Raw genomic sequence first — 27,366 nt, 5'->3', positions numbered from 1 at the left:
TATTCTTTGTTATGGATAATAAATTGTACTGAGTATAAAACAGATTCTAAAGGTTTGTGTAGAAATGTATAAAATGTATAGAAAAGTCTCTGGAAGATATCTCAGTTTGGAATGTGAAGGCATTTGTGAATTAGGATAGTTTCATCGAGGCTGTGCCAAGAGATGACAATTTAACTAGGAAGGAAAATTGTCAGTTTCAAAAAGAGGATCACACTATTAAATGACCTAATTTTGTTAGACATCCCCAATATCGGAGTATTAATGAGTACAGTAACTGGTATTGAGGCTCTCAGAAATCTTAGCTAAAGACAGTGATCATGGCTCTGACTGCCGAGGCCATGTGAAAAAACGTGACATACAAAAAGTAAGTAGAAGAATATTTTAATCAACAGAAACCTCATATTTTTTATTTTTATTGAATGATAGCTTTTGGAAACTCAGTAATTTACATAAGAATATCTTTTCAATAAAGAATGTGGGCCAGTCACGGTGGCTCACACCTGTAATCCCAGCACTTTGGGAAGCTAAGGCAAGTGGATCACTTGAGATTAGGAGATTGAGACCAGCCTGGCCAACATGGCAAAACCCCGTCTCTACTTTAAAAAATACAAAAATTAGCCAGCATGGTGGCATGTGCCTGTAATCCCAGCTACTCAGGAGGCTGAGGTGGGAAAATCACTTGAACCTGGGAGGTGGAGGTTGCAGTGAGCCAAGATCGTGCCACTGCACTCCAGCCTGGGCAACAGAGCAAGACTTCATCTCAAAAGAGAATGCGATTTTTTAGTCACGAACTAGGAGTCCTATTTATTGGAAAACTCACACATACACTGGGGAGAGGAGGTTGTTGCTTCGGCTGAGCTCTTTAAAAGCAATAATTTTTCATTTAGAAAAGGGCATTGTATGAACAGAAGACAAGTCATTATGATATTGAACTCAGGAACAGCCTATTTCATATTCTGGCAGGACTCAAGGGGACAGAACCTGAAATGAAGGATAAAGGAGAGGAATGAAATCTCCCTGAAGATTAACTTGTGGTTTGTCCTTTCCATCCAAATAGAGATTAGTGCCTGGGAGGCCCCCCTTTTTCTGTTCTACATTACGCTCTCATTTCCTGTTCCCTAATATACATACACTCCTACCTCTATACCTACCCCACCTTCACCCCTAAGCCTGAGGCTGCAGCCTGTCAAGGCTCTTCAATCTCACAGCCAGTGAGACCACCTTTCTTATGAGCCCACGACAAAAAGTAACTCATCCCTTGCTCAATGCTGGACCCACAAGAATGGATCAACAGTTATTTGTACCTTATGGTTAGGCTTTTCAGATTCTTAGAATCTAAACAACAGATAAATCTCTTGCTAATATTGAACGTCTCTTACAGCATAAATTTGAGGTTTCATTACATGAAAAGGCTCTCCACCAACAATGACGATACAAAGCAAGCAAAGGTAAGAGGAGGACTTAGAACTCTGTCCTGCCACAAACGTACAGTCAGAACTCTACGACGGAGCAGCAACCTTGCAAACATAGGAGTCAAGGAAATACTTATCTTTCTCCTGGTGAGTTTAGACTGTATCATCTCTGAGAATGAATATTTGTCCTTGGGATGTTTGTGTGGACATGAGTAAACATTTACCAGCTAGACACTTGGGAGACTAAGGAGGAAAGTCTGCAAGTCACCTGATAAGGAGAACTTGAACTTGAATGGGAACAGACTCAAGTATGCCTACCCTGAGCTGCTCTGCAAAACTTGGAGTGCCAAGGCCACTGTGGACTATCCTAGTAAGAGTGTCTGTGGCATTATTCTAGAATGAATAACTTAGACTTGAGGAATGCGGTGCTGAAGAAACATTGTCAGGAGTGTAGGAAAGGATTCTAAGGCAAGAACAACTCTTATGAGTGAGGTTAACATTTCCCAGAAGATAGGAGGAGTCACCCAGTAGAGTGGAAAGAGGAGTGGGATTAGAACTGGTAACACCCATGAGGGGATGCCCATAAAGTGTGTAACTTTGTGGTGGCTCACGCCTGTATTCCCAGTACTTTGGGAGGCCAAGGCAGGTGGATCACTTAAGGTCAGGAGTTCGAGACCAATCAGGCCAACATTGCAAAACCCGGTCTCTACTAAAAATACAAAAACTTAGCCAGACATGGTGGCACATGCCTGTAATCCCAGCTATTCAGGAGGCTGAGACACCAGGGAGGCAGAGGTTGCAGTGAGCTGAGATCATGCCACTGCACTCCAGCTTGGGCAACAGAGTGAGACTCCATCTCAAGAAAAAAAAAATTTTAAAACTCCTTAGTGCTGTCTCTTGGAGTATGGGAGAAGTCATATTAGCATGTAGTTTGGTTATTATCCCAACTGTATAATAAAATCTGATAATCTTACACATGCCTGTGTGGTCTTGTCAAGCAACCAGGCTATAAAGGAAAGGGTAGCTTACCCCATACTCATCGCCTCATGGGGGCCTACCCAGGGCCCAGCATCTATCAAGGAAACTGGTTCAGAATATGACCATCAAAAAAAGGAGCCGTTGTTCCCATTGAACCTGGAAATGATGAGGAGAAGCACAGGATACTGGCCACTAAAAGCTAGCTGCCCAGCTCAAGAGCAGCCTGAATTAAAACCTCCATTGGAGGCCAGCTGATGATCACACTACAAATCTCTACTTGAGCCTAACTTGGTAAATCGTTTTCTTAAGTCCATTTTATCTAGATTTTAAAAATCATTCGCATCGTTACACAAATGACTCTCCACAATTATTTTAATTTCCACTGTATTGTGGCTACTTTCCATGTATCATTCCTAAACTTTTATAATGCCTTTTCTCTTTTTTAAATTGATTTGGCTCGTTGATAGTTTATTTTATTGATTTGTTTTCTATTTGTATGTCTACGCTTCCTCCCCCTGCCAGATGCACACACAAAAACTGATCTTTTTTATCAATTTTAAACAGAATTCTAACTTATTATATATTCTCCTTTTACCATTTCAAAATTCTCACCTCCTTTTTTTCTGATCATTTTTTAGCAATTCGTTTGAAAATAAATGAATAGGAAATTTATTTTTAATCTTCTTCATTTAAGTAATGAAAATGTTTAAAGCTAGGGATTTTCCTTGAGTTCTGCTTGGCCATACCTCACAGATTTTGCTCATAATGTTGCCACTATCACCGTTTTCAATCCATTCTTAATTGCAGATTTGAAATTCCCTCTATATTTCAAAGTAAATGGGAAGAATTTTTTTCCAAGAAGTTAAAATATTTCTTTCTTCCATCTTTTGTTATTTATTTCAATTGTATGGTACTATGGTCAGAAAATTCTGCCATAGTAGATCAACTTTTCAAAAGATGTACTGAGGCTTGCTTTTTTGATCAATATGGTCAATATTTTAAATATTTCATTGGCATTTGAAAATAAGGTATATTTTCTGTTCTCAAAGTTCTGTGTGTGTGTGTGTGTGTGTGTGTGTTTTGATATAGATAGGTATGACAACCTTATTAATTGTTTTGTTCTCAGAACACAATGTTAAGAGCTCAAGCCTGCTGTCAAGCAAACCTGGGTCCAACACTTTCCGTAGCATATCACTGACTGCTCTAAATCCCAGTTATCATGGGGGTAGTATCCCAATGACTGCAGAGCTTTGTACACATTTCTTTCTGGTGTTTAATGGAGTCCAAATAGTAGGTCTCTATAGGGATTCCTATTAAAATCTCCTGTCTTCCTTTACGCTCTAATCCCCTGAACTCCCAGAATCTTCTCACTCTTCTATGCCAATAAAAATTCTCTGGCCAGTCGCTGTGGCTCATGCCTGTAATCCCAGGACTTTGGGAGGCCAAGGCGGTTGATCACTTCAGGTCAGGAGTTTGAGACCAGCCTGACTAACATGGTGAAACCCCATCTCTACTAAAAAAAATTTTTCGGGCATGGTGGCATGTGCCTGTAATCCCAGCTACTCGGGAGGCTGAGGCAGGAGAATTGCTTGAACCTGGCAGGCGGAGGTTGCAGTGAGCCGAGTTCATGCAATTGCACTACAGCGTAGGCAACAAGAGCGAAACTTTTTCTCACTCTGTCGCCCAGGCTGGAGTGCAGTGGTACATTCTTGGCTCATTGCAACCTCTGCCTCCCGGGTTCAAGCAATTCACGTGCGTCAGCCTCCCGAGTAGCTGGGTTTACAGGCACATGCCACCACACCCGGCTAATTTTTTATATTTTTGGTAGCGATGGGGTTTCACCATGTTGGCCAGGCTAGTCTTGAACTCCTGACCTCAAGTGATCCACCTACCTGGGCCTCCCAAAGTGCTGGGATTACAGGCGTGAGCCACTGTACCCAGCCAAAATTCTCTTATTCTGACATTTTGGACTCCCCAAACCCTGTCCTCTACTCATTCCCATCTCTATGTGTCAGGCTCCAGACATTGGGCCTTGAGCTATTGTCTCTCATCCTGAGTAAGTGCCACTTATCTTCAGCCCTACTGCTTGAGAATCCGTCCTCTGCTTTTCCCTGCTGATTGCTTGTTCTTTTTCTCCTCAAAGAACAGAGAAAGAAGCAGTAGCAGAGAAAATGGTGGCAAACTCTCCACATGTTAATAAATGTGATCACAGCTATGTTTAAGTCTCATTACCTGCCTCACGTGTGTCAAAACTTAGAATTCCAAAGAGCCACGTACATCATCCAACCACCACAGTGAGTAGCATCCAGACAAGGTGAATTTTACAAGGTTACAAAGCTGCTGGGTTAACTTGTCCCAATCCAGTTTCCCCTCCACTATTTTAGCTTGAACTTCTTGGGAATTTCCTGACTGCATCATTTGTGATGGCTTCATCTTAATGCACACAAATTAGTTCCCTTTAGATTTTCCCTAAATTTCCTAGTCTGGTTGACTGGATAAAAAATGTGTAGAAGATTCTGCCTTCTATTCCTTCCTTCATCCCCCAGCTACCCACCTTTCTACCCCCCTCACTGCTCTAGAAAGGAGCAAATGCAGAATTGGCCTCATTCCAGAATCTGAGAAGGACACCAGCTACTTCAGAAAAGCAGAAACTCTTTACAACACCAGGACTGGGAAGAGGTAGCTAAAGAAAAAGGAAAATCTTTGCACAAAGAACTACCTGATACACATGAAAGCCTACACTGAGAACATCTCATCTAGGTCTTACCATCAAAAAGGAATTTTTTTTCCCTTCATAGAAACCACAAAGGTCTGAATCTGACCTACAGGACTATCCTTGTCTAATCGTGGAAAGGAATCTTGACTTGAAATTGTCCAAGAGCTTCGACCAATCCAGTAGCAAGAGAAAGGGTGGCTAGGGTGCCTACTGATGGGAGGAGCTCCTGAGCCCAGCCCTGGAGGCCTCAGAGTTCAGAGGCCCACTCAGATGATGCCAGAGAGCCAGAGAGAGGAACCGGGGTTTGCAAACCTTGTGGCTTTGTCTGTTTCCTGTTTCAGCAAGACTGCTGTGCAAAAAGAAAGACAGTACCAAGAAAGGACATGTTAATGGGGCCCAGACCTATGGATTGAAAGCGTGTGCTTTATCCATCTGCTGTCTTGCTCCATCTGAGACCAGAGCCAAGATCTGCCCAGAAGCTGGAATGCTTTCCTGAGTGGCTTGAGTTGGAGCCTGGGACTCGGAGGTAACTGAGAAGGAGGATGCTTTTGTGTCCTGGTTTGGGAACTCCAACTTTGGGGTGGGGCAGAAGATGCTCTACCATCCCAGCTCCCCTGGGTGAAGAGAGAGCAGGTGGCATAGTTTACGGGTGTCGGGGGTTTGGGTAACCAGGAAAATATCCTGTGGCACAGCCTTGGCACAGGGTACAGCTTGTACCACTCCTCTGTTCCAGTAGATTAGATTACATTAGATTAGGAGTAAGTCAAATGACTTAGTTCAGGCTATCCAGTGATATGGGTATGAATTAAATGACCTTTTATAGTTTTCTTCAAAGCAGGGATCCCTGAACACAAGACTGCCTTCCTAGCAGCTTAAGTGTAGGCCCCTCTCCCCTCAGTTCCCACTGAGAGCTCTGGGCCGGGAAGGCCAACCCATGCAGGAAGTCATTCATTGCCTCTGTTGCACACATGGCCAGGAAGTAAAAGCGAGACTCAGAAAGGCATGTCAAGCCACAGTCAGGTGAGGACCCATGCCCTGTTCTCTCTCTGCAGCCTGAGAGACCAGGCTGAGCCTTCCAAGCCAGTAACCCTTCCTCCAAGCTCTAAGTGAGCTCAGTCATGCTGCCAGGGGGGAATGTCAGAGATGCCAGAAAGCCTAGGCAGTGGCCCAGTGATCTTTCTTTGAACTCTACAGGGACTAGTTTCCTTTTCTTTAGCAGCCTATCCCTGTCAGCCATCCTGCATACCTTCTTGTTTTTAAGCAAGTCAGTAGGGTCCAGATATCCCAGAAACTGGGGTAGGGTTCTATGCAGCATGCTGCACCAAATCCTAGCAGTTGTGGTAGCCAAGGCATCTGGGAACACTCCCCTCTCTAAGAAGCCATTTCCACTGCAGCTCCTTTCTTGGGTAAGAAGACTCAACGTCTGCCCCGAGGAAGCACTGAGCAGAGCAGCTGTGTGTTTCAGTGGATGAAGGTGGGTGGCCTAGGTGGAGAGCCCAGAGAGACCTCATCTCAGGCCCTGTGTTCTCCCCCATAGCCCTTTCCTCTTCATGGCAAGAAGGTAGGAGAATTCTCAATGTTCTGCCTCCACTACAAAACCTGCAGGGAAGCTGGAGCCAAACAGGGAGGGGACCTCACACCTTATATGTGACACAGGCAGACCCCATCTCTTCCTTACCTTTCTGCTTAGTGTAATTGGGATGCTGATTATGTCCAGACCACAGAGAAGCCCTTTCTCCTTATAGCCTAAACCCAGGGTCAGAAGAACCAGAGAAGTAAATATGACTCCAACCTGGGTCCAGCATCCCCTCAATCTGGTAAACAATATACTCCGTCAAAGAGAGAGGGTTGAGAGGATGAGAGAAGGCATTCTTGGTCTTAGGAGTGCTAGTTTAGCTTGGAACCTTTGTCTTACAGCACCAAGTCTTCAATATCCAACATCAGCATAACAAGGATAATATTTGGTTTTTGCCATTACTTTTAATGGCAAAAATGTCATTTAATCCTTATAACCTACAAGGCAGGTTCTAGCCCTATTTTATTTTATTTATTTTATTTTATTTTATTTTACATTTCATTTCATTTCATTTCATTTTTGAGACGGAGTCTTGCTTGTCACCCAGGCCGGAGTGCTGGAGTGCAGTGGCACAATCTTGGTTCACTGCAAGCTCCACCTCCCAGGTTCACGCCATTCTCCTGCCTCAGCCTCCCGAGTAGCTGGGACTACAGGAGCCCGCCACTACGCCTGGCTAATTTTTTGTATTTTTTAGTTGAGACCGGGTTTCACTGTGTTAGCCAGGATGGTCTCGATCTCCTGACCTCATGATCCGCCCGCCTCGGCCTCCCAGAGTGCTGGGATTGCAGGCGTGACCCACCACACCCGGCCAATCTAGCCCCATTTTATAATGAGGAGACTGGGGCTTAGAGATGTTTAATAGCTTACCTAAAACCACACACAGGTAGTAGGTGACAGAGACAGGATATGAGTCCACACAGTGTGACTCCAAGAGCCAGGGTTCTCCACTGCAATCCATGGCAGAATAGCCAGGGGCTGTGACTCAGGGATGCTGTGAGTGTAAGTTCCAGACATGGAGTTCACATGCACATAATCCTGGGTCTCCTCCATTCAGTCATTTATAACAATAGACATGGGTCTGTCAGACCCTTTTTTTTAAGTCTCTAAATAAAGAATGTGGCAGGGAGAAAGTCAAGGGACCATCCCCTATGCCCACTCCCACCCTTATCCAAGAAGGAGTAAGTAGAAACACCTAAAGAAAGAAGGCAGCCATTCAGAATGGGTATGTAGAAGACAAACATTAACAACCTCACATTTCTGTTTGGAATCAATGCTGCCTGACACCAGAGTATGCTCCTCCAACCCTCAAGGGTCAGGCATTTGAGTGTCCAGGGCTTGACCACACAAAACTCCTCTCAGGGAAGAAGACTGCCCCACCCATGACCCTGGGGAATGAGTGGTAGGATCAGAGAGAAAACAAGAATCCTGCAGAGAATTCCAGACTGAGCCAGGATAGCGAAGTACCAGTAAAGGGGCAGAGACTCTGCTACCTGTTGAGTCTGTTTAGCCTATAAATAAACCCCGAGGGGTTACAGCTAGCAAATGCCTGCTGGTTGGTGAAGCTGAGATACCCTCCTCCCAGGGTGGTGGGTAATGAGGTCGTGGGAGGAAGAGAAGCAGCAGCAGCTGTGAGGGGGAGTCCCTCTTCCTTCATCAGTCCTTGGTCTGACTCCAGTGATCAGAGGAGGCAGGACACAGAATTTCCAACGCTCAGGATCCAGCTAATCCAAGTCCAGCCCAACTCAGCAAAGTGACCAGAGGGTTCTAGTAGGATAAACTGCAGAAGGTAGGTGGGGAAGAGTAGGAAAGAGAAAGGCACAGAGAAGGAAAGGGGGATTTGGTCTGGGTGCTATGTGAATACCAGGTAAGGCCATGCAGAGGGACATCCTGTGGCCCCTACACCAACTCTGGCTCCCTGGAAACTTCTGATTACTATTTTTGTTTTGTTTCTTTTCTGATTGCAGCAGCCTTATTGAGGTATAATTCATGTGCTTGTGGGTTTGGATGGCACAATCTGTGTCTTGGCAAAGGAAAGCAGACTTGGCACCAGAATTAGCCCTGACAAGAAGATGATCCTAAAGAAATGGAACCCTCATTTCCAAGAGTATTGGAGCCAGATGCTCTGAAATGGGTTTCGGCCAGCACTAGGCATGTGGCAGATGCTCAGTCAATACTGATGGAACTTGATCTGCACCTGAGAGACATGGCCCAGTCCTGAGCTTGGAGTGGGGGGCCCATGGACCATTGTCAGGACAGCAGGTTGGAGGAATTAGGGTAGGGTTTCCTCCTAAACCATGCCAGGTCCAGACTCATAAGCTAGTTGCTAAAAGTCACGAAGAGAGCAGCGAGTGCTGGTCATAGGACTGGTCACCACCTGAGGGGGGTGTGGTTAGCCCTCCAGATCTTGAGAAGTGTCACTCAACTATGTTAGTAACAGCTTGGACCAGGGGAGCAGTAAAGATACTGACTTTCTTTTTCAACTGGGGGATAAGAGGGCAGAGGGGCTGAACTTAGCTGTTTCTCTAGAAGTCTGGAAAATGAACACACATCTTCCATCCAAGAGGCTATAAGCTCATTATTATTTTAATCAATTATTTATCATGTTCCCCTGACTTAGAGGCATGGTAAGATGTTCAGTCAAGGAGTAAGTGGCAGCCACAGAGACCCTTTTACTTTACAAAGGGGAAACATCGGCTAGAGAAGAGCAGGAAATCGCTGTTATAAGGTTGTATTAGTTCATTAGAGACTGAGACCAAGAGTCCTGACTCCCAGTTTGATACCACCATGTCCTCAGTTTTCAACCCACATGGATGGAACTCTGTGCTATTTCTGCCCCCTGGTCTAGGGAGATAGTCATTTTTCTGCCCATCTTCTGACCCCTCCCCTTCTCCTCCCTCTTGGCATTTGGCAGATCCAGGCATCTATTCCAGGAACGGGAAGCCAAGCGCAACAGGTGCTTGGAGGTCATCATGATCAGCCCAGACCCCAGGCCCTCCCCTGGCTTGGCCCGGTGGGCTGAGAGCTATGAGGCCAAGTGTGAGCGCAGGCAAGAGACCCGTGAAAGCCGCCGCTGCCGTCCCAATGTGACCACTTGCCGCCAGGTGGGGAAGACGCTGAGGATCCAGCAGAGAGAGCAGCTCCAGAGAGCTCGACTGCAGCAGTTCTTCAGGAGGAGGAACCTGGAGCTAGAGGAGAAGGGCAAGGCGCACCGTCCCCAGGCCAGGGAGCAAGGGCCCTCCAGGCGGCCAGGCCAGGTGACTGTCCTCAAGGAACCTTTGTCTTGTGCCAGCAGGATCTCTTCTCCCAGAGAGCAGGTGGGCCATGTCAAGGGACATACTGCTCTGTGCTCCGGGACCTTCTCTGGACAAGGAGGATGGGTGGGCTCAAGGTCGCTAAAAGTGATCTAAATCAAGTCCTTCTTCCTCAGTCATATAGTAAAGTTGCTAAGAGCTTCTTACAGTAAAGTTGCCAACAGCTACTTATTCAGAGATTTTTGCTATTGTGTTTTTGTTTGTTTAGCTCTTTTTGTTCTGCACTTGACTTGTTTTTTTTTTTTATTATTTTTATTTTTATTTTTTTTGAGACAGAGTCTTGCTCTGCCGCCCAGGCTGGAGTGCAGTGGCCGGCTCTCAGCTCACTGCAAGCTCCGCCTCCCGGGTTCACGCCATTCTCCTGTCTCAGCCTCCCGAGTAGCTGGGACTACAGGCGCCCGCCTCGTCGCCCGGCTAGTTTTTTGTATTTTTTTTAGTAGAGACGGGGTTTCACCGTATTAGCCAGGATGGTCTCGATCTCCTGACCTCGTGATCCGCCCGTCTCGGCCTCCCAAAGTGCTGGGATTACAGGCTTGAGCCACCGCGCCCGGCTCTGCACTTGACTTGTAAGAGAGAAAAAAAAAATTTTTAAAACAATTCCAGGCTGGGCATGTTGGCTCATACCTGTAATCCCAGCACTTTGGAAGGCCAAGACATGAGGATCACTTGAGGCCAGGAGTTCGAGACCAGTCTTTTGATAGAGACAAGTCCCTGTCTCTATCAAAAACTTTACAAACTAGCCAGGCATGGTGGTGCATACCTGTAGTCCTAACTAATCAGGAGGCAAAGATGGGAGGATTACTTGAACACAGGAGTTTAAAGCGGCAATAAGCTATGATCACACCATTGCACTCCAGCCTGGTCAACAAAGGGAGACCCTATCTCTAAAAAACTTAAAATAAAACAAATAAAAATAATTCCAAAGCTAACACCTATATCAGTTCAAACTTAGGCAATATACACATATCTTCTACAGCTATCTTATAGCATTCATTCATCCATCAGTCAGCAAATATTTACTGAAAGCTTATTATATGCCAAGTACACAGGGCAATCCTGTTGACACACACACAGACATATCTGTCCTCTCTTCTTCTGCAAGGCTGTTGTGCCCACTCTTCTCTCTTTCTCTGGTGTCATTCCAATTCTATTAAATCACTCGGCTACAGCCTCATCTGGTCCAGGAAGCCTTCCCTGGCTTCTCCAGGCCACCTCTGCTGTCTATGGGGCTTGTGAGGTTAAAATCTTCAAAGATTGTGTAACCCTTAGAGGGCCCATTAGTCTGGCCTGGAAAGGAACAGTGTTGGCAAAAACCAGGGTATGCTGAGATGATCTTGGCCAGCGAACCATCTGTGTCTTCCTACTGAGATTGTGAGCATGTTCACAGCAGGGATGTGTCCACTATGTTCCGTGGAAATGCTTGGCATTGTGTCCTACCCAGAGTGGGTACTCCATTAGGGCTTCTTAACTAGTAGATCTGTTATGCTCAATAGGAGATACTGTTCAGAGCAATGATCCCAGAGCCCAGTTGCAAAAGAAAACAAACTGTTTACTAAAGCAAAAAACCTCCCCACAACTCCCCACTTTACCTAGTCTTCACACAAAACCTCAATGATTTTCTAGCTGTTACTAAGAGGAAGGAAGTTTTCCTTCGAATATGGAAGGAATCTTATGGATTATCTACTCCAAATTCCTCACTACACAGACAGAAGACTGAGACCTAGAAAAGATGGGATCTGAACCCAGATCCCCTTACTGGCCCCTCAGACCAGTTCTCTTTCCACATCACCATGCTGGCTATCTAAGTGGCCAAAACCAAACAAGGTAAAGAGAGAGAGGGAAAAAAAAAAAAAAAACAAAAAAAAAAACAAAAACTAGAGATTCTAGAGAGAAAAACTGGAGAAAAGTACAGCTCCACATATGCCTGGCCTGAGGAGGACCATTTCTGCCAGTCAGGACAAGGATGTCAGGAGCAGGAGAAGCCCATGTGGCTCTGAAACTTGAGTGGGCTACTTTGGTTTTGTGGACCTGAAACATTGTCCTTGTCCTGTAATGAATTACCACAGACTGGGCGGCTTAAATAACAGAAATTTATTTATTACAATTCTGGAGTCTGGAGGTCTAAGACCACGGATCCTGCAGATCTGGTGTCTGATGAGAGCACTCTTCCCGCTGTGCAGATGGTCTTCTTCTCATTGTGTCCTCACAAGGCAGAGAACAGAGACAGAAAGCAAGCTCTCATGTCTATTCTTTTTTTTTTTTTTTAATTTTTTATTATACTTTAAGTTCTAGGGTACACCTGCATAACGTGCAGAGCAGGTTTGTTCATATGTATACTTGTGCCATGTTGGTGTGCTGCACCCATCAACTCGTCAGCACCCATCGTCATTATATCAGGTATAACTCCCAATGCAATCCCTCCCCCCTCCCCCCTCCCCATGATAGGCCCCGATGTGTGATGTTCCCCTTCCCGAGTCCAAGTGATGTCATTGTTCAGTTCCCACCTATGAGTGAGAACATGCGGTGTTTGGTTTTCTCTTCTTGTGATAGTTTGCTAAGAATGATGGTTTCCAGCTGCATCCATGTCCCTACAAAGGACGCAAACTCATCCTTTTTTATGGCTGCATAATATTCCATGGTGTTTTTGTGCCACATTTTCTTAATCCAGTCTGTCACAGATGGACATTTGGGTTGATTCCAAGTCTTTGCTATTGTGAATAGTGCTGCAATAAACATACGTGTGCATGTGTCTTTATAGCAGCATGATTTATAATCCTTTGGGTATATACCCAGTAGTGGGATGGCTGGGTCATATGGTACATCTAGTTCTAGATCCTTGAGGAATCGCCATACTGTTTTCCATAATGGTTGAACTAGTTTACAATCCCACCAACAGTGTAAAAGTGTTCCTATTTCTTCACATCCTCTCCAGCACCTGTTCTTTCCTGACTTTTTAATGATTGCCATTCTAACTGGTGTGAGATGGTATCTCACTGTGGTTTTGATTTGCATTTATCTGATGGCCAGTGATGATGAGCATTTTTTCATGTGTCTGTTGGCTGTATGAATAACTTCTTTTGAGAAATGTCTGTTCATATCCTTTGCCCACTTTTTGATGGGGTTGTTTTTTCTTGGAAATTTGTTTGAGTTCTTTGTAGATTCTGGATATTAGCCCTTTGTCAGATGAGTAGATTGCAAAAATTTTCTCCCATTCTGTAGGTTGCCTGTTCACTCTGATGGTAGTTTCTTTTGCTGTGCAGAAGCTCTTTAGTTTAATGAGATCCCATTTGTCAATTTTGGCTTTTGCTGCCATTGCTTTTGGTGTTTTAGACATGAAGTCCTTGCCCATGCCTATGTCCTGAATGGTACTACCTAGGTTTTCTTCTAGGGTTTTTATGGTATTAGGTCTAGCATTTAAGTCTCTAATCCATCTTGAATTAATTTTCGTATAAGGAGTAAGGAAAGGATCCAGTTTCAGCTTTCTATTTATGGCTAGCCAATTTTCCCAGCACCATTTATTAAATAGGGAATATTTTCCCCATTTCTTGTTTCTCTCAGGTTTGTCAAAGATCAGATGGCTGTAGATGTGTGGTATTATTTCTGAGGACTCTGTTCTGTTCCATTGGTCTATATCTCTGTTTTGGTACTAGTACCATGCTGTTTTGGTTACTGTAGCCTTGTAGTATAGTTTGAAGTCAGGTAGCGTGATGCCTCCAGCTTTGTTCTTTTGACTTAGGATTGTCTTGGCAATGCGGGCTCTTTTTTGGTTCCATATGAACTTTAAAGCCGTTTTTTCCAATTCTGTGAAGAAACTCATTGGTAGCTTGATGGGGATGGCATTGAATCTATAAATAACCTTGGGCAGTATGGCCATTTTCACGATATTGATTCTTCCTATCCATGAGCATGGTATGTTCTTCCATTTGTTAGTGTCCTCTTTTATTTCACTGAGCAGTGGTTTATAGTTCTCCTTAAAGAGGTCCTTTACATCCCTTGTAAGTCGGATTCCTAGGTATTTTATTCTCTTTGAAGCAGTTGTGAATGGAAGTTCATTCATGATTTGGCTCTTCGTTTGTCTGCTACTAGTGTATAAGAACGCTTGAGAACGCTTGTGATTTTTGCACATTAATTTTGTATCCTGAGACTTTGCTGAAGTTGCTTATCAGCTTAAGGAGATTTTGGGCTGAGACAATGGGGTTTTCTAAATATACAATCATGTCATCTGCAAACAGGGACAATTTGACTTCTTCTTTTCCTAACTGGATACCCTTGATTTCTTTCTCTTGCCTGATTGCCCTAGCCAGAACTTCCAACACTATGTTGAATAGGAGTGGTGAGAGAGGACATCCCTGTCTTGTACCAGTTTTCAAAGGGAATTTTTCCAGTTTTTGCCCATTCAGTATGATATTGGCTGTGGGTTTGTCATAAATAGCTCTTATTATTTTGAGGTACGTTCCATCAATACCGAATTTATTGAGCGTTTTTAGCATAAAGGGCTGTTGAATTTTGTCAAAAGCCTTTTCTGCATCTATTGAGATAATCATGTGGTTCTTGTCTTTGGTTCTGTTTATATGCTGGATTATGTTTATTGATTTGCGAATGTTGAACCAGCCTTCCATCCCAGGGATGAAGCCCACTTGATCATGGTGGATAAGCTTTTTGATGTGCTGCTGAATCCAGTTTGCCAGTATTTTATTGAGGATTTTTGCATCGATGTTCATCAGGGATATTGGTCTAAAATTTTCTTTTTTTGTTGTGTCTCTGCTAGGCTTTGGTATCAGGATGATGTTGGCCTCATAAAATGAGTTAGGGAGCATTCCCTCTTTTTCAATTGATTGGAATAGTTTCAGAAGGAATGGTACCAGCTCCTCCTTGTACCTCTGGTAGAATTCAGCTGTGAATCCACCTGGTCCTGGACTTTTTTTGGTTGGTAGGTTATTAATTATTGCCTCAATTTCAGAGCCTGCTATTGGTCTATTCAGGGATTCAACCTCTTCCTGGTTTAGTCTTGGAAGAGTGTAAGTGTCCAGGAAATTATCCATTTCTTCTAGATTTTCCAGTTGATTTGCGTAGAGGTGTTTATAGTATTCTCTGATGGTAGTTTGTATTTCTGTGGGGTCGGTGGTGATATCCCCTTTATCATTTTTTATTGTGTCTATTTGATTCTTCTCTCTTTTCTTCTTTATTAGTCTTGCTAGCGGTCTGTCAATTTTGTTGATTTTTTCAAAAAACCAACTCCTGGATTCATTGATTTTTTGGAGGGTTTTTTGTGTCTCTATCTCCTTCAGTTCTGCTCTGATCTTAGTTATTTCTTGCCTTCTGCTAGCTTTTGAATGTGTTTGCTCTTGCTTCTCCAGTTCTTTTAATTGTGATGTTACAGTGTCAATTTTAGATCTTTCCAGCTTTCTCTTGTGGGCATTTAGTGCTATAAATTTCCCTCTACACACTGCTTTAAATGTGTCCCAGAGATTCTGGTATGTTGTATCTTTGTTCTCATTGGTTTCAAAGAACATCTTTATTTCTGCCTTCATTTCGTTATGTACCCAGTAGTCATTCAGGAGCAGGTTGTTCAGTTTCCATGTTGTTGAGCGGTTTTGATTGAGTTTCTTAGTCCTGAGTTCTAGTCTGATTGCACTGTGGTCTGAGAGACAGTTGGTTATAATTTCTGTTCTTTTACATTTGCTAAGGAGTGCTTTACTTCCAATTATGTGGTCAATTTTGGAATAAGTGCGATGTGGTGCTGAGAAGAATGTATATTCTGTTGATTTGGGGTGGAGAGTTCTATAGATGTCTATTAGGTCCACTTGGTGCAGAGATGAGTTCAATTCCTGGATATCCTTGTTAACTTTCTGTCTCGTTGATCTGTCTAATGTTGACAGTGGAGTGTTGAAGTCTCCCATTATTATTGTATGGGAGTCTAAGTCTCTTTGTAAGTCTCTAAGGACTTGCTTTATGAATTTGGGCGCTCCTGTATTGGGTGCATATATATTTAGGATAGTTAGCTCTTCCTGTTGAATTGATCCCTTTACCATTATGTAATGGCCTTCTTTGTCTCTTTTGACCTTTGATGGTTTAAAGTCTATTTTATCAAAGACTAGGATTGCAACCCCTGCTTTTTTTTTTGTTCTCCATTTGCTTGGTAGATCTTCCTCCATCCCTTTATTTTGAGCCTATGTATGTCTCTGCATGTGAGATGGGTCTCCTGAATACAGCAGACTGATGGGTCTTGACTCTTTATCCAGTTTGCCAGTCTGTGTCTTTTAATTGGACCATTTAGTCCATTAACATTTAAGGTTAATATTGTTATGTGTGAACTTGATCCTGCCATTATGATATTAACTGGTTATTTTGCTCGTTAGTTGATGCAGTTTCTTCCTAGCCTCGATGGTCTTTACATTTTGGCATGTTTTTGCAATGGCTGGTAGCGGTTGTTCCTTTCCATGTTTAGGGCTTCCTTCAGGGTCTCTTGTAAGGCAGGCCTGGTGGTGACAAAATCTCTAAGCATTTGCTTATCTGTAAAGGATTTTATTTCTCCTTCACTTATGAAACTTAGTTTGGCTGGATATGAAATTCTGGGTTTAAAATTCTTTTCTTTAAGAACGTTGAATATTGGCCCCCACTCTCTTCTGGCTTGGAGAGTTTCTGCCGAGAGATCTGCTGTTAGTCTGATGGGCTTCCCTTTGTGGGTAACCCGACCTTTCTCTCTGGCTGCCCTTAAGATTTTTTCCTTCATTTCAACTTTGGTGAATCTGGCAATTATGTGTCTTGGAGTTGCTCTTCTCGAGGAGTATCTTTGTGGCGTTCTCTGTATTTCCTGAATTTGAATGTTGGCCTGCCCTACTAGGTTGGGGAAGTTCTCCTGGATGATATCCTGAAGAATGTTTTCCAACTTGGTTCCATTTTCCCCCTCACTTTCAGGCACCCCAATCAGACGTAGATTTGGTCTTTTTACATAATCCCATACTTCCTGCAGGCTTTGTTCATTTCTTTTTCTTCTTTTTTCTTTTGGTTTCTCTTCTCGCTTCATTTCATTCATTTGATCCTCAATCACTGATACTCTTTCTTCCAGTTGATCAAGTCGGTTACCGAAGCTTGTGGATTTGTCACGTATTTCTCGTGTCATGGTTTTCATCTCTGTCGTTTTATTTATGACCTTCTCTGCATTAATTATTCTAGCTATCAATTCTTCCACTCTTTTTTCAAGATTTTTAGTTTCTTTGAGCTGGGTACGTAATTCCTCCTTTAGCTCTGAGAAGTTTGATGGACTGAAGCCTTCTTCTCTCATCTCGTCAAAGTCATTCTCTGACCAGCTTTGATCCGTTGCTTGCGATGAGCTGCGCTCCTTTGCAGGGGGAGATGCGCTCTTATTTCTTGAATTTCCAGCTTTTCTGCCCTGCTTTTTCCCCATCTTTGTGGTTTTATCTGTCTCTGGTCTTTGATGATGGTGACGTACTGATGGGGTTTTGGTATAGGTGTCCTTCCTGTTTAATAGTTTTCCTTCTGACAGTCAGGACCCTCAGCTGTAGGTCTGTTGGAGATTGCTTGAGGTCCACTCCAGACCCTGTGTGCCTGGGTATCAGCAGCAGAGGTTGTGGAAGACAGAATATTGCTGAACAGCGAGTGTACCTGTCTGATTCTTACTTTGGAAGCTTCCTCTCAGGGGTGTACTCCACCCTGTGAGGTGTGGGGTGTCAGACTGCCCCTGGTGGGGGATGTCTCCCAGTTAGGCTACTCAGGGGTCAGGGACCCGCTTGAGCAGGCAGTCTGTCCCTTCTCAGATCTCAACCTCCATGTTGGGAGATCCACTGCTCTCTTCAAAGCTGTCAGACAGAGTCGTTTGTGTCTGCAGAGGTTCTGCTGCTTTTTTGTTGTTGTTTTTTATCTGTGCCCTGTCCCCAGAGGTGGAGTCTACAGAGACAGGCAGGTTTCCTTGAGCTGCTGTGAGCTCCACCCAGTTCGAGCTTCCCAGCGGCTTTGTTTACCTACTTAAGCCTCAGCAATGGCGGGCGCCCCTCCCCCAGCCTTGATGCTGCCGTTTCGGTTAGATCGCAGACTGCTGTGTTAGCAATGAGGGAGGCTCCGTGGGCGTGGGACCCTCCCGGCCAGGTGTGGGATATATTCTCCTGGTGTGCCCGTTTGCTTAAAGCGCAGTATTGGGGTGGGAGTTACCCGATTTTCCAGGTGTTGTGTGTCTCAGTTCCCCTGGCTAGGAAAAGGGATTCCCTTCCCCCTTGCGCTTCCCAGGTGAGGCAATGCCTCGCCCTGCTTCAGCTCTCGCTGGTCGGGCTGCAGTAGCTGACCAGCACCAATTGTCCGGCACTCCCTAGTGAGATGACCCCAGTACCTCAGTTGAAAATGCAGAAATCAGCCGTATTCTGTGTCTCTCGCACTGGGAGTTGGAGACTGGAGCTGTTCCTATTCGGCCATCTTGCTCCGCCCCCACCCATGTCTCTCATGTCTCTTCTTATAACAGCACTAGTCCCATTCATGAGGGCTCCCTGCTCTGACCTAATTATTTCTCAAAGACTCCGCTTCCCAATACTATCACTTTGGGAGTTAGGATTTCAACACACAAATTTGGGTGGGGGGACAATAAACATTCAGTCCACAATAGACATGATGGTTGGTTCTTCCTTCTGAAATCATCAAGAGAATCTTTCAAGAGGCTCCAGGCAGTGGTTTTCAGCATTCCCCACTTGCCTTCCAGGTGGCAGGCACCAGCTCTGAGGTCTTTCCAGCCCAGCATCCTCCTCCCTCAGGCATCTGCAGGGATCTGACTGACCACCTCTCCTCACAGTCTGGGTGCCTTCCTCCACAGGACCCTCCCATCAAGAAGCCACCCAAACACCACCGTGGTAAGAGCAGAGCCTCCCTCACTCCACAGAGCCTGCAGAGAATCCTGAGACAGCTGTCCCAGCTCACCGGCAATGGAGAGTCCCTGCCCCTCCCCACTTCCCTCACTTCCTCCCCATAAGTTCTAAATCAACTTATCCTCTCTCAGGTACTCAGACAAAGGCAGAAGGACCAACAATTAAGAACGATGCCAGTCAGCAAACCAAGTAAGTTCCTGACCCTAACCTTCTCACATCCCATTCATTCCTCTCTAGAGAGAACACAATGAATTTCTATGTCCACTTTAATTAAGAAAGAGGAAGCCCTTCCCCACCCTACTGGGTCTTCAGAAGGGATTTCAGAAGGAATCAACCCACTGCCTCCTGACTTGATTCTTTAGTCCATTATCATTATTTTCAATTTCTTCTCTTTCCAGTTACGGAGTTGCAGTTCTGGATAAGGTAAGCACATATTCACTTTGAAGGGGTCGAATCAGAAAGTATTAAGCTCTGACATTCTGGAATTCCATGATAAACTTGGCTGGGATGGAGGGGCATCTTCTTCCTGGATGGCAAGGGGATACTGAGCATAGACATGGGGACTAAATGGACGCTGTCAAGAGCCCAAGCAGAAGAGGTTTGCTCTACACAAGCCAACCCAGGTGTAGGTTCTATGTCACAGGGTTTCAGGGGACTTAGAGACATTTTGAATACCCTTGTTCTTTCTCTCCAGGAAATCATCCAGCTTTCCGATTACCTCAAAGTAAGTGGCATGTGACCTCTCCCCTCAGTTCCTCCATCCACCTACCCGCTGATCCTCCAGGTTAATCTTACCCTCTTGCACTTTTTTCCCGCACCCCCAGGAGGCCCTACAAAGGGAGCTGGTCCTAAAACAGAAAATGGTGATTCTCCAAGACCTACTGTCCACTCTGATTCAGGCCTCTGACAGCTCTTGGAAGGTAAGGGAATGAAATTTTTTTTGAACAAAACTCATGGGCTTCTATGTGTTCCTATCTCATTTTTCTTTCCACATCATCACAGTAAGAGAAGGGGTTTTCTCACTACTGAAAAGTGAGCTGGGAAGAGGCAGAAGATGAGGCGGATAGTGCTCAGACCTAGAAGTCAAACAGGTCACAGTAAATATATGGGTCATCACCTGAGGGTCATGGTGCTACATATCCAAGGAAGACCCAGAACCAAAAGTGGCAAGAATTCCCGTTTTTTAATTTGTTGGAAGGAATGAAGGAAGACCCCAATATAGTTTATATTACTGAATATGGTAAATGCCAAATATTTTTGTATGGGATTCACACCAATATTTATCCAAACTAGCATGCCACGTACACACTCAGTCCAAACAAAAATATCAGAGTGGGAAGGGACCTTAGAGACAATCTGGTCTAATACTCTTATTTTGCCCAGGAAGACACTGAGTTTCACAGGGGTCAAGTAACTTGCCAAAAGTCACACAGCTAGTTAGTGGCAGATCTGGAGCTAAAATTCAGGCCTTTGATTTCGGTCCATTCAATGTACAATATTCATAGGTTATGTCCTCTATACAGAACACTGGACTAGCACTAGAAATAATGAGATTATTTAGATAGGGTTCTTGCTTTGAGAAGGCTCATGGTTTTGTAAGAAAGACACATGACTAAACAATACAAAAACATGAAAAATAAAAGAAATGTTTTTAAGATATAGGAAAATACAAGAAGGAATGAGTGACTCCAGAGAAGTAAAGAGCCAGGGGAATGCTTATATAAGCATTTGCCAGGAAAATATGGAAGCAGAAATAGTATTCTAGTTGGGGTATAGGCAAAGATCTAAAGGCAAGCCAGGCGTGGTGGCTCACACCTGTAATCCCAGCACTTTGGGAGGCCGAGGCGGGTGGATCACCTGAGGTCAGGAATTCAAGACCAGCCTGGCCAACAGGGCAAAAACCCGTCTCTACTAAAAATACAAAAATATTAGCTGGGTGTGGTTGCACATGCCTGTAATTCCAGCTACTTAGGAGGCTGAGGCAGGAGAATTGCTTGAACCAAGAAGGCGGAGGTTGCAGTGAGCTGAGATCACCTCATTGCACTCCAGCCTGGGCAACAGAGCAAGAATCCATTTCAAAAAAAAAAAAAAAATCTAAAGGCATGACACAGTCTAATAAAATGGTTCTCCAATTTTTTTATTTCAGGATTCCTTCATACTTTTTCAATTATTGGAAATATATAAGAGATGTTTTTATTTACCATTTTAGAAATTAAAACAGTTGGCCAGGCACAGTGCCTCACACCTGTAAGTCCCAGCACTTTGGAAGGCCAATGCAGGAAGATCACCTGAGGTCAGGAGTTAGAGACCTGCCCGGCCAACATGGCAAAACCCTGTCTCTACTAAAAATACAAAAATTAGCCAGGCGTGGTGGTGCACACCTGTAATCTCAGCTACTCCGGAGGCTGGGCCACAAGAATCACTTGAGCCCGAGAGGTGGAGGTTGCAGTGAGCCAAGATCGTGACACTGCACTCCAGCCTGAGTGACAAGGCAAGACTCCCTCTCACAAAAAAAAAAAAAAAGAAAGAAAGAAAAAGAAAGAAGAAAGAAATTAAGACAAATTGAGAAAGAATTATTAATTTTAAAATGATAGTAAAATATTTCATGCTAATCTAAATTATATGTTTTAAGAAAAACAGTCTGGGCGCGGTGGCTCACACCTGTAATCCCAGCACTTTGGGAGGCCAAGGCAGGCAGATCACTTGAGTTCAAGAGTTCAAGACCAGCCTGGGCAACATGGCAAAACCTTGTCTCTACTAAAAATACAAAAAATTAGCCAGGTGCATTCGCATGCACCTGTAGTCTCAGCAACTCGGGAGGCTGAGGCAGGAAAATCTCTTGAGCCCCAGGGGCAGAGGTTGCAGTAAGCCAAGATTGTACCACTGTATTCCAGCCTGGGCGATGGGAGTGAAACTCTATCTCAAAAAAGAAAAAGAAAAAGAACCATTTTCAAAAACAAAATTAGTGACAGGAGTGTCATTGCTTTACCCTTTTGCAAATATTTTTAATGTCTGCCTGAAAAAAAGACAGCTAGATTCTCCTATTTACTACTGTATTCAATCTATTGGTTTAAACATAAAGAAAAATTCAGTCTTACACAAATATGTCATTAGGAAAAGTAAGACTTTGCTCATCCCTTAAAAGGGTCTTGGGGATTCCCAAGGTTCCTCAGAATCCCCATGTTGAAACCTGTAAATTAGTATATATTATAAATTCATGTATTAGTATGAGCTACAAGCAGCTCGACACCACCAAAGCATAAAGCACCAGGTGGAAAGAGACAGAGCACACAACCTCACCGGCCTGTGTGACATGTCACCCTACCTCAAAGATGGCTTCAGCAGAGAAAGAAAGATGATGGGAGAGTATGGAACAAAACTGAGAAGTTGCGGCGATGTTAAAATAAGACTTCCTAAGCTCAGCCTTGCTCCTCATGTCAGACATTGTACCTGGATTTTTCAATCCACGGTCAGGGCTCCTGACTGTTAGATCATTTTCATTGAGAGTAGGAACTTGGGGCAGATAGCTGTGCATGTGAGGTGGTTTCTGGTCCTGAACTAAATTGAGATCATCTCGCTCATTTGTTTGACAGTCATTTGATAAGTTCCAACTCTGTGCTGGGTCTTGTGCTACAGGGACAAAAAGCATTATGGTCCTAACTCTTGAGGAACTCACAGTCCAGCCATGAAGACAGAGACATGTAATAAATAACACCAAAACAGTATAATAAGGCTATAGCAGCAGTGCATACAGCAGATGCAGGGAAAAGAGAAAGAAGGCAGCAATTATTCTGCCAGAGGTGGAATAGGGAAGGCTTTAAAGGAAGGAAACCTAGCCAGGCACGGCAGTTCATACCTATAATCCCAGCACTTTGGGAGGCCAAGGTGGGGAGACCACTTGAGGCCAGGAGTTCGAGACTAGCCTGGTCAACATGGTGAAAACCCGTCTCTACTAAAAATACAAAAAGTAGCTGAGTGTGATGGTACATGCCTGAAGTCCCAGCTACTCGGGAGGCTGAAACACAAGAATCGCTTGAACCCAGGAGCTGGAGGTTGCAGTGAGCTGAGATTGCGCCACTGCACTCCAGCCTGTGTGACACAGCAAGACTCTGTCTCAAAAAAATAAAAATAAAGAAACCATTTTAGCTGAATCTTGAAGGATGAGTAGGAGCTCACCAGTAGAGAAGCAAGAGTGATGATGAGGAAAAAAAGCAGAAAGTAGAAGAGTGTTTAAGGTAAAGGAATTGGAATGATTACAGGCCTATGTATGGCAAAGAATTGGGTATGCAGAGTATGGCTGAAAAGAAGGTATGTCAAAGTAGTGCCAAAGAAAGGATCTCAGACAGGTCTTTAGAATTATAGGTCTTAAACTTTTTCTGTTGAACAAGGTATTTCAAACTTGAATAATGCATGGACCCATTTTTAAAGGAAACCCATAGATATAAATATATAAAATCAGAGATCCATTAGAATGCATGCTACCCAGCTTGAGAAACACTACTGTAGGTAATAAGCTGAGTAGGAATGGAACTATGCCTTATTGAGGTTTAGAGTTCTACACTTAGCAATGTCTGGCTCATCCTTAGAAGGTATGCAAATACTATCTGAGGAAATGACTTGTGAATGATCAGATCTCTGTCTTAAAAGGTTCTCTAACTTCCAACTGGATGCAGTGTCTCACACTTGTAATCCCAACACTTTGGGGGGCCAAGGCAGAAGGATCACTTGAGTGATCAAGACCAGCCTGGGCAACATAGTGAGACCTCATCTCTACTAAAAAAAAAAAAAAAGAAAAAAAAATTAGCCGTGCATGGTAGTACACACCTATAGTCCCAGCTACTTGGGAGGCTGAGGCAGGAGGATCGCTTAAGCCCAGGAGGTCCAGGCTGCACCACTGTACTCCTGCATGCGGTAACAGAGCAAGATCCTGTCTCGAAAAAAAAAAGAGCAGGGAGGTTTCAAGGATTCATAGCAATAAGAACCCTGGCTCCAAGCTGGGACTGGGGGAGTTGAAAGTCTTGTAATATCCCAGGTAAGACACAACCAGAGCTTGAATCAAAGCAAGCTTTATGGGAATGAGGGGGGATATATTAAGAGACATTTCTGGGTTTGTCTCCAAGGAGGAGTTTCACCCCATGCTCTAGCCCAAGAGCAGAAGTTCCCTTGGTTGTGGTTTTCTCCCTCCCTTCCTCTCACCCCTCCCAATCCTCACCCTTCTCTTCTTCGTCCCTCCTCCCTACCAACCCCCTAGCTTCCAGTTTTAAAGAAAAACAGTCTCAGACTTTTTCAGTTAACAGCTATTGTTTCCCTTAAAATAAGGCAATTCAACTCTCTATCTCTTCCATGAAAGCCTCAACTTCAATAAAAGTATAGCCCCAAACTGTGGTATCTGGGGAAAATAATAGGAAGAAAGTGGCCAGAACTGGTTCAGATCTTTATTTTTGCCATTTGACCTTCATAAATTTGAATTTCTAACTTCACATGCTGAGAACTCACCACAAACTCCCTATTAGAACCCCAAGGATCAGCTCCCTCCATTGGCTTCACCTCCAGATGTCTCTGGGCCTTTTGGATACCATAGGCCCTGGGGTCCTGAACAGGGTCCAACCTTCAGGGCAGAAACAGCTCTACTAGCAGAGAAAGCAAGCTTTCAATATTGTGCAATACAAAAACGAGAGCAGGGCAGACTTGGGTTTGAAGATCTGCATCATGGAATTAAGATTTTGAGATGACAGCGCAGCGGGGATTGGCTGCAAGCCCTAAGCAACCTCTACTAGAGCAGAGAGATGAGCTGTGGGCTGGTGCTTCCGTGGTGAGGTGGTGGTGTTTCTGGAGAGCAGATCAGAGGCAGGGGAAAACCACGCAGAAGCAGGAGCTGAAGACCTCAGATCGGCACCAGGTGTGTATGGCCTCCGCCTTGCTCCTCTCTTCACTGGGGGTTATATGCCCTCTGAGCCCTGGGCTCCAGGGGTCTAACTGCCTAGAACATCAGCGGTAGGCCTGTAAAAAGTGCTTCTTACCACATACTGTAACACTGGGCTTCAGTGTGGGGAGCCCTGGGGCTCAGACCAGCAAACTACATGCCCCATTTGCAACAACTTGGCTGCGACTTTTGTGACGTCTTGGGGAGTCCAGAAAAGCAGAGCTATGGAAAGAGGTTTCGTTCAAGCTTCAGACTTGGGTGGCCCTTCATCCCCACTGAAGGGGCTATTGTAAATTGTCTTCCGCTGCAACACAAATGGAAAAGTAATCTGGGGTTGGGCCAATATAAAAACAGTTGAAAGAGGTAAAATATTGGATTAAAGCCATACTATGGAATGGGGAGAGAGGAGATACCCCAAAAGGGTAGGAGACTGGGAAAATTGTAAGAATATTGCCTTAGGCCTGTTTTCTTCCCCAAATATAGCAAGATAAACCTTAAACTTGGTAGGTTTGATTGCATTCTGCATAGAAAGAGTCTGGGCAAAGGCAAATGTGCGGAGCCGGAAGATGTGAACCAGAGGAGGTAGGTGTAGAGCCAGTTCAGGACCTGTGGATTGACAATGAACAGGTCACAGCAGAATGCAGCGTTTTACCAGTTACTTCAAAGCTCAAACAGTAGAAGTCTTTCTCCACGTCTTCCATCGGTCCCAAAGCCCTGTGCTTATTGTAGATGCCAAATCCCTGACTCTCTGCTTTCCCTCACATGAGAGGTTAGGAAAAACATTAATAGCAGGAGGCACTTTAAAAAATTATTTTTGGCAACACTTTTTGCTTTTGCAAGCCCCAGCTGAGTAACACAGGAAGCAGAAAGGGTGGGGGCACCCCCTGGCTCCCATGGTTAGAAGAATAAGCCAAACAAGATCAAAACAGGAGCTGCGAGATACCACTTCCTGCCTCCCCCAGGCACCCTGAAACTCACTGAGGGAGGCAGACCTCAAAGCCGAGCCCCCTCCTCTACCCCCAGACCGTTACAGACCGGAAATGTTACAAGAGATGGAAACGTCCAGGCCATCTGGCTGAGAGGGCCCATGGCATCTCAGGCCTAAAGAGAGGTGGAATTTCAAGACCTCACAAGTGTCCCACTTGGCCTGGTTGGAAAAAGCCAGAGAAAGGATAGGAAAACCGGTCACTGCCCTTTCTCTGGAAAACTGGCTCTCATTGATGGCTCCCCCACCCCCTCCCCTACACACATACACCCTACACAAAACTCCAGGCTAGAAGAACAAAACCTCTACCTGGGCAAAAGGGGCAAGTCTACAAAGGGAGGGGACAACAAAGTGGCAGGGAAGCTGTAGCTACTCAGCTGAAATACTGAAAAACTGAGAAACAGAGATTGGCTCTTCGTGCTGACCTTGCTCCCCTCTCACCCTTGAGATTAGCATCTTTCTTGGAATGTCCAAAATACCATTAGACAGACCCAGCTTATGAATAAATAGAATGTGACTTTCTGCGAAGCTCCCTTACACCCCCTGCCGCTCTTACTCTGTTTTAATATCTCTCCATTTCTTGCTTTCTTAAAGAAGTTCTCATCTTGAGTCTAACATGTACATGTGCATGTGGAAATGTACGTATGCAGGTGGAGGTATGTGTGTGGAGATGGAAGTGTGTGTGTCCAGGTGGAATTGTGTGTGTCCATATGGAGGTGTGCGTGTGCATGTGAAGGTGTGTGTGCAGGTGGAAGTATGTGTGTGTATATGGAGGCGTATGTGTTCATGTGAAGGTGTATGTGTGCAGGTGGAGGTGTGCGTGTGCATGTGGAGCTATGTGTGTGCATGTGAAGGTGTGTGTGTGCAGGTGGAGGTGTGTATGTGCAGGTGGAGGTGTGTGTGTATATGGAGGTGTGTGTGCATGTGGAGGTGTGTGTGTGCCCATGTGAAGGTGTATCTGTGCATATGGAGGTGTATCTGTGCATATGGAGGTGTGTGTGTGCATGTGGAGGTGCGTGTGTACATGTGGAGGTGCGCATGTGCATGTGGAGGTGTGCGTGTGCATGTGGAGGTGTATCTGTGCATGTAGAGGTGTGCATATGCATGTGAAGGTGTGTGTACATGAGGTGTACGTGTGCATATGGAGGTTTGCGTGTGCAGCTGGAGGTGTGTGTGTGCAGGTGGAAGTGTGTGTGTGCAGGTGGAGATGTGTGTGTCCAGGTGGAGGTGTATCTGTGCATGTGGAGGTGTGTGTGCATATGGAGGTGTGTGTGCGCCCATATGAAAGTTTATCTGTGCATATGGAGGTGTATCTGCACATGGAGGTGTATCTGTGCATGTGGAGGTGTGTGTGTGCATATGGAGGTGTGCGTGTGAATGTGAAGGTGTGCATGTGGAGGTGTGCATGTGTAATGTGAAGGTGTGTGTGTGCATGAGGTGTACGTGTGCATATGGAGGTGTGCGTGTGCAGCTGGAGGTGTGTGTGTGCAGGTGGAGGTGTGTGTGTGCAGGTGGAGGTGTGCGTGTGCAGGTGGAAGTGTGTGTGTGCAGGTGGTGTATCTGTGCATGTGGAGGTGTGCATGTGCAGGTGGAGG

General features: G+C 44.7%; 1 protein-coding gene across 8 annotated transcripts in view; it reads left to right on the top strand.

Moving 5' to 3' along the window:
* The first annotated feature begins 5,378 nt into the window (after positions 1-5,378).
* The window catches only part of TRAF3IP3 (TRAF3 interacting protein 3), a 34,267-nt gene continuing 12,279 nt past the window's right edge, over positions 5,379-27,366 (top strand). For 3 of the 8 annotated variants that reach the window (XR_004058660.1, XM_030935249.1, XM_030935252.1), the window contains exons 1-6: positions 9,594-9,996; positions 18,701-18,848; positions 18,995-19,052; positions 19,262-19,286; positions 19,558-19,587; positions 19,688-19,783. Coding sequence is in view for 7 of the 8 variants with exons in the window: in XM_030935249.1 (XP_030791109.1) it covers positions 9,652-9,996; positions 18,701-18,848; positions 18,995-19,052; positions 19,262-19,286; positions 19,558-19,587; positions 19,688-19,783 (702 nt within the window). In the remaining variant the exon portion in view is untranslated. Of the gene's footprint in view, positions 5,633-6,500; positions 6,581-8,646; positions 8,942-9,593; positions 9,997-18,700; positions 18,849-18,994; positions 19,053-19,261; positions 19,287-19,557; positions 19,588-19,687; positions 19,784-23,783; positions 24,763-27,366 lie in introns of those variants that run through there. The other 5 variants (XM_030935247.1, XM_030935250.1, XM_030935251.1 and 2 more) reach the window with 5 other exon arrangements.

The sequence above is a fragment of the Rhinopithecus roxellana genome, chromosome 8, assembly GCF_007565055.1.
Source record: "Rhinopithecus roxellana isolate Shanxi Qingling chromosome 8, ASM756505v1, whole genome shotgun sequence".
Lineage (NCBI taxonomy): Eukaryota > Metazoa > Chordata > Mammalia > Primates > Cercopithecidae > Rhinopithecus > Rhinopithecus roxellana.
Note: the sequence above shows the minus strand (reverse complement) of the source record. Positions and strands in the feature narration are given on the sequence as shown.